A 7,137-nucleotide genomic window follows, 5' to 3' on the forward strand; every position below is an offset into this window, starting at 1 on the left:
AGTCATAATTGCATCTCTAGGTAAGTACGAGTATCCGGTCATCGGACACTACAGAGAAGGACAATGAATATTATAGTTGACTAAACTGTATCGAAATGAATATTACGTATAGTTGAGTTGGGGTCCCATAGTGAAAAAAGTATGCGATTTCACTTTGGTATACGAAGCCTTAATTCAAGCATTGCAGTCGACGAGTAGAAAAAGGCATACGAGTATTATGTCCCTGTCGCTCATAGCATCCACAGCAGAAAGTGTCCATGGAAAGAAGAGATTTAATAACCCCAGTGGCGGATTTGCCCTAAGGCACAGTAGGGGCCTAGGGCAGCAGTCTAGAGGTGATGGGTGCTGAGAAAGGGCTTATCATTTATTCCCACTAGTAGAAGGCTCGCTGTCCTGGGTAATGCCTTCAGGCTTGCTTGGTGCTACGTCATCAGTTTTGCTTTTACCCGCGGGAACGGGAATACCTTTTAGAGTCTCTGCATTTGAGATCAATTTAACTCTTGTTCTACTTTTATCTATAGCAATCGCTGCCACTGTCAGAACTCCGAGTACGATGTGGTATACCCAGTAGATTGAATTGTAATACCTCAGGGCTACGGCCCAGTCTTCTATGATGAGACATGGGGTAAGGTAGCATAAGCATAAAATGCGCATTATCGCAAAGCCTAGATCCCATGGGCCTGTTAGCTGAAATAAATAATTCGTTTACTAAATTTTCTATTTGTTTCAAGTTTCCCTGTCCCAGGATCATCGGGTCTTGACTTCATGGCAATAGGTCCAATTGTGTATGACTAAATTGGTCCAGTGACTTGAAGAAATTGGGACACATAGGTATAGTAAGCTACAGAGGTAACTGTAGGTAGGTAAGGTACATGAATAAAACCGGCCAAGTGCGAGTCGGACTCGCGCACAGAGGGTTCCGCACCATCAACAAAAAATAGAGCAAAACAAGCAAAAAAACGGTCACCCATCCAAGTACTGACCCCGCCCGACGTTGCTTAACTTCGGTCAAAAATCACGTTTGTTGTATGGGAGCCCCACTTAAATCTTTATTTTATTCTGTTTTTAGTATTTGTTGTTATAGCGGCAACAGAAATACATAATCTGTGAAAATTTCAACTGTCTAGCTATCACGGTTCGTGAGATACAGCCTGGTGACAGACGGACGGACAGCGGAGTCTTAGTAATAGGGTCCCGTTTTTACCCTTTGGGTACGGAACCCTAAAAAGACCCCCATTCCCGATTATTTAAGAACCCGGCCCTCTTTAATTAATTTTGTTAAAAAGGTTTTATTGGTAAAATTATATTTATATCTACTCACCGATTCCGAGTACAACTGGGAATAATCGGATTCCAAGTGAATGTAGACCCAGAGGGTCATTGCCATGATTGTATCTTGGATTGTGGAACCCGTCCATATCGTCCAAAGCAGGAATGAGCACGCGCTTCTGCAATATCACACAACTTTTTATTTTTGCTATAATCTACAAACTTGGAGGATCCGTTTCTTGTTTTAGGAACTAAATTTAATCCACATTTCGATAAATCGTTTTAGTGAATTACTAGAGGGCCCCTGGAGAGGATCTATTTCCGTGTACATCATACCTTACTTCGAAGTTATTATTAATAAGATTCTTGACGATGTACTGCGCGAACCAGTACCGCGTGGCCATGTCCCAGCCACGTATCGTGTCCTTCATTTTCGGCCCCATCAATATTTTCTCGTTATCGAAACATTTTAGCATCGAAAAATTGTATTCTTCTTTATCCGGTGGCAGTTCTGGGCCCACGCTGCAAGGATACAAAATTACATGCTATCTTTAGAAAGTCATAATAATTACCTAGGTATTTTTATTATATGAGATACCAGCGACCCGCCCCTGCGTCGCACAAGTGCCACAAAATCTAAACAAATTATACACCGAACTAGACCTTCCTCAAGAATCACTCGTATTGATAGGTAAAAACTGCATGAAAGTCCGTTCGTTAGTTTTTGAGTTTATCGCGAACACACAGACGCGGTGGGGGACTTTTTTTATAAGGTGTAGTGTAGTGATATATTGCTAACTTCACTAGGTACATTGTATAAAACAAAGTCGCTTAATTTCCACTGTCTGTTCCTATGTATGCTTAGATCTTTAAAACTACGCAACGGATTTTGATGCGTTTTTTTTAAATAGAGTGATTCGAGAGGAAGGTTTATGTATGATTTGTTAACCCGTCCGAAGCCGGGGCGGCGGGTCGTTATTTATATATCATATACCTAACGCATGGTCGCGCTTTTATCGCCTGTCGTATCATGTGTCACTTGCTTTAGGTACATACAAGTATATGTAGGTAAGCGCCAGGGTGACATCCACAGTTATAGAGTCTGTTCGAAAAGAGAAGAGTCGTGGAATTTGTATTGGGCCCCATACATTCCACGACTCTTCTCTTTCCACACAGACTTTCGACGATAAACAGGCAGCCATCTTAGCCCCTATGACGTGAACTTACACCGGCTTTGTAGGTCCGGCGCCCGGCACCGCCATGGACTTAACAGGATACACGCCAAACCCCGCTCCCGAACACGCGCTGGTGGTGATCATCAGGATGATCTGGGACTCCAGGTAGTAAATCACTAGTTGTGGCATACAGAATAAGAATCGATAATCGGTGCCATAGTTTGTGTAGAACTCATCATCTTCGTAGATCTGTGAAAGTTTTAAGGCCTCCAGCCCTAGTAGCACGGTAGCATTTTTATCATTTATCACCATGCCTGTCACGTTCTAACAAGTAGGTAAGTGCGAAAGTGACGGGCATAGTGGATAAAAATGGATCCGTGCTGAGCCCGCAGTCATGTCACCGATAAATTGCATAAGTATGATTTGCGTTACATTGCTGCATGTGTTCGATTGATTAAATTCGTTGCGACTACTTAGCCGGAAATTATCTAAAGTCGTATTCAATTTGTTGCAACGTGATTAGAGCCCTTATGTTTGAAAAAAAAAAACTTTTTTTGCGGTTGTTCTATCTATCTTACTTAGTTATTAAAGATAAGTAAACATTTTATATTTAATCTCTTGACATCTAAATGAAGCAGAGCATTAAGAGCAAGTATTTTCAGATTAGGTATTTGAGACGTCAATGCTATGGCGGGTCTTAAACCAGCTCGAACTATTCACAATTTCATCACTTGATTTAGGTAAGTTACTAAATAATAGTTACAGAGATCGGGTAATTCGACCGCAGGGCAAAATATCCAAGTGTCAGCAAAAAAGTCTTTCTCAGCTTCTGCCCGGTGACCACCCAGAAATCGCCTTGCACGCTGACAGTGCTATTTAAATGGTCGTTGAAGGATTTCCACGTATAATACGGCCCTAAAACAAAAGAAGTATTGGATATGGTTCATCCGCCGCGGGCTCGACAGTTTACTTTGGCCATGATGCTTGTTTTCATCTACATGAAGTGCTTTATGGTTATGAATTGGAAACTCAGGTAAGTGTTCTGTAGTGGGTAAGATTGTGGTAGGTACCTACGTCCACACAAGTAACTGATTTTGTAAACCTTACTGCAAATATAGGGTATAGCGTCCGTCGTCCATCACGTTCGTCGCCCGCCGTTTTAATTAACGAACGCGGCCATACATTGTGACTGCTGGACAGTCCAGACGGGACAATCAAATATCCCGGGAAGTTCAATTAGCATCAATTTAATTTAGCGTCCACACGTGAGAGTGAGATCGGCGAAGATAATGTCTTTGAATTTCATTTTAGCGTCCACACCAAAAAATTAAATTGTCAATTTAATCAGATTATGCGAAATATTGTACCGTCTTGATTGTCCTTTAGCGTGATCAGAGTGTAAGTAACAAGCGTAGTTGGTAGGTATATTTATAACATTCAATTTACCTTTATGTATGCCAATAAAGAAAAATGCATACGTGGCAATGTCAGCGGCGGATAATTGAGTAACCTTTTCGTCAGGTAAACTCGCAGGAACTTTATGCGGAGCACTTTTTTCAGTCTTGCTTTTGCTTTCAGTGTTGCTTGTGGTTTGGTCATAGATGTTAATTTCGAAAGCTAAACCGACCAGTCTTAATGATAGAGTTTGGAATAACCATCCAGCGTATTTAGTGCATCCAATATGGAAATATAAATATAGAAGGAACATCCATGTAAACGAGAGGCTCATTTTATGTACGAAACTGTAAATATAAACAAACAGAAATTACGGGATATTTCTACCAGTAACTAAAGGATATATAAAGCGATCCTTAGATAAAGTACGTTATTTACCGTTTATCGCAGCATTTGATCACAATAATATTTCCAGATACCAATAAAACTGTGTAAAATACTTTGGGACCGCAGATAACTATTGCAATCAGAATTCCTATCCCAGTACCTAATGCCCGCCGCTTTTCCTCATTTTCAATGTTTTTATACAAGCCACCAAGAGGTACACATGCTAATAGAGATGTGTAAAATGTAGCGGTTGCTGTATCTAGCATAACCGAAATTTACCCATTTATTTTAAGTGATTGTAAATATAAAAATGTTTTCACTTGTCAATTTTGACGGTTTTAATCATTAGACAGCAAAGGAGTCTCGTCATGTGAGGTTTGTCTTTTAACCAACTTAGTCGATTCAATGCTTGCACATGGCGCATGTAGCGACAGATTACCATACGTAATTGTGGCTTTCTAGCAGAGAAGGGTCCTTATGCTTAATGTCATAATGTGCAATAAGGACCATCCTAACAGGATTTCTGTTGGAATTTCAGATAAAAAGGTCCTTATTGCACTTGAAACATAAGGGCCCTTCTGGAAAGCCACAATTACGTATGCTGCGTGTGCAAGAAGCGTGCTAGTGCACGTGCACGATGCAGACCTAACTGAAAAAATGCATGGGCACTTTATAATAATAAATAAAAACGCCCCATTGATTAAATAAACAATTTACTACACATAATGTAGGTCACAATAAAAATATTTCTAACAGAGGTATGTAACAATCGCCTGATGCAGATCTAGACTTGTCTAAATTTACAATTCTGTCGCCTAAACTACCTCATTACCTGTCCTCAGAGTGAAAAACTAATAAAAAATCTTAAATGCATTAAAAAAGAATCTACTTTTACAAACTAATTTGGCAAACCGGAATGTTTAATAAACATACATATTTTGGCCTTTGACTTCATGCTGATTTAAAACAGTTATCGCTACTTTAGTCTCAGCCTTTTGTTTATCTGTATACTGGCTGTAAAATAATAGCACCACTAGACGTCATGGTTCAATTTATCGTATACATTAAATTAAGAATGCATATAAATTCACAAAAAAAACTACGTACATTGCAAATAAATAAAAAATGTGCCCATGTTATGAAACCTATCACAAGAAGTAAGATTTTAACAAACAAAACAACTAACCTATAATACTGCACAAACTGTTACAATAACTATAAATATTAGTAAATATGTATTACGTACATAATAACTTCATTAATTAAATTGATTATAACAGTTCCATAAAATCCAATTGACTAGCATCTACATAGTTTTATATCTTATTAGATATTCTAAGCTCAATACGATATTTTCTACTTAGTGAAGAATGGGTACGACACACTAGTTCTTACCTCGACTTCTAGCTAATGTTGCATAATGCGAGCCCCGTGGCATATTATATTTCTCGTGTGATTACGCTGAGCCTACGATTATCCTATTTACAGTTAATTGTATGCAAAACAAAAAATGGAACGATACATAACAATTAAATAAACTAAAAACTCGCAGATAATGGTGGTATTTGTACAATTCTAACTTGTATAAAGCAGGTCCTATGTGACCTCTTCAATGTTACGCCGCGTTGCTGCGTAGATCTGTGAGTTTGGAGTTCTAATGCGTACAAATATTAAAATCGCCGTAAAACTTAAAATGTTCCAATTCCTTAATTGTACACTACTTCAGATATAAGAAACGTAAAAAAAGTACTTGTAATATCAAAATAGTAATCCGTCTTTATTGCTTTCATATTGGACTCTGACTAAAGTCTATGAACTCGAGGATTACCTAACTAGTTTACAACTAGTCACACTATACTAATTCTCCAAGTTGTTTATGTAAGTTTTATTTATTATCTAGGAAACGTTACATGACCAACACAACTAAAGGCACAGCAGATAATTGAAATATCGAATGTTTACGTTCTCAACTTTGTATGTTACTCTAATGTTGATAAGATGAGCACTGCACCATTCAAATAACATCTTAAAACATCCCTGTGTTAAGTTTGAGAATGTAAGCAGTCTATTTATACAAAATATTATACCCAACCAGGGGCTTCAGAAATAATACACTTTTGCTCTAAACATATGTGAATACGTTTCACTTTGAAAGCTGCTGGTCGAAATATATAGATAGTTGTTTTTACTTTTTATTTCATATCATAAGAAAGGCTAGTAGACTGATTAAAATTTAAGGGTTTACTAAATCTGCATCAGACGAAGCATAATAAACAAGGTTATACACATAATTGCATTGTCAATAACTAAGGGATACCCCGCACAGCGGCAAAGCCAATTTGTGTAGAGCACGAATACAAATAAATCCCCATATAAATGGATGTACATAAAACATGTTTTAAAATTTTCCTAAACGGTTTGCGATATTTTAGCCATTACAACTATTGTTATTAACTTATTAATCACCACACCTAAATGTTGTTAGAAAAGTATTGCCTCTAAATATTACATGAAAAAAGAGTTTTATTAGATCTACTTACATTTTTCTATCACTATCAATAACACTGAAAATTAATACAAAACGTCTGAATACTTTAGACAAAAGCAGTGTTTAAGTACCGACATGTCGTATTGTAAGTTACTATCTTTATGTATTGTTACCGTAAACTAAGGAGGAACATTATGAGAGAGCGAGACAATACAAAATAAGGGTCGCAACAATTATTATTCGTGTGCAATAGTCAAGAGGCATAACCAAAGTGCTGAAATTTCTAGTAGAATACAAATTGATTTAAGTCGAAGCTTCTAATGATTACGCACAACGAACAATTCAATTGGCATCAAAGCGGTCGACATTCTAACATATCAAGACCCGAGCCAACGTTTAAGTTACATTTCATTTTAGTACTTA

General features: G+C 37.8%; 1 protein-coding gene across 1 annotated transcript; it reads right to left on the reverse strand.

The window, feature by feature from the left end:
- Positions 1–360: 360 nt before the first annotated feature.
- Positions 361–4,514, reverse strand: LOC134652654 (lysophospholipid acyltransferase 7-like). Its single transcript, XM_063507817.1, has 7 exons — positions 4,278–4,514; positions 3,891–4,186; positions 3,208–3,359; positions 2,497–2,693; positions 1,606–1,791; positions 1,322–1,448; positions 361–687 (listed from the first exon to the last, which is right to left on the reverse strand). The coding sequence occupies exons 1-7, from the start codon at positions 4,490–4,492 to the stop codon at positions 361–363; spliced, it is 1,500 nt and encodes a 499-aa protein (XP_063363887.1). The 5' UTR covers positions 4,493–4,514.
- Between the last annotated feature and the right edge of the window lie 2,623 nt (positions 4,515–7,137).

The sequence above is a fragment of the Cydia amplana genome, chromosome 12 (genome assembly GCF_948474715.1).
Source record: "Cydia amplana chromosome 12, ilCydAmpl1.1, whole genome shotgun sequence".
Classification (NCBI taxonomy): Eukaryota; Metazoa; Arthropoda; class Insecta; order Lepidoptera; family Tortricidae; genus Cydia; species Cydia amplana.

Bases quoted from the DNA above. Each gene is read 5' to 3' on its own strand.
- LOC134652654 (XM_063507817.1), bottom strand. From the start codon at position 4,492: ATGCTAGATACAGCAACCGCTACATTTTACACATCTCTATTAGCATGT. The intron at 3,360-3,890 runs GTAAATTGAATG...CTTTTGTTTTAG, and splicing joins CTTTATTGGCATACATAAAG to GGCCGTATTATACGTGGAAA. The intron at 2,694-3,207 runs GTAACTATTATT...AAACTTTCACAG, and splicing joins GGTCGAATTACCCGATCTCT to ATCTACGAAGATGATGAGTT.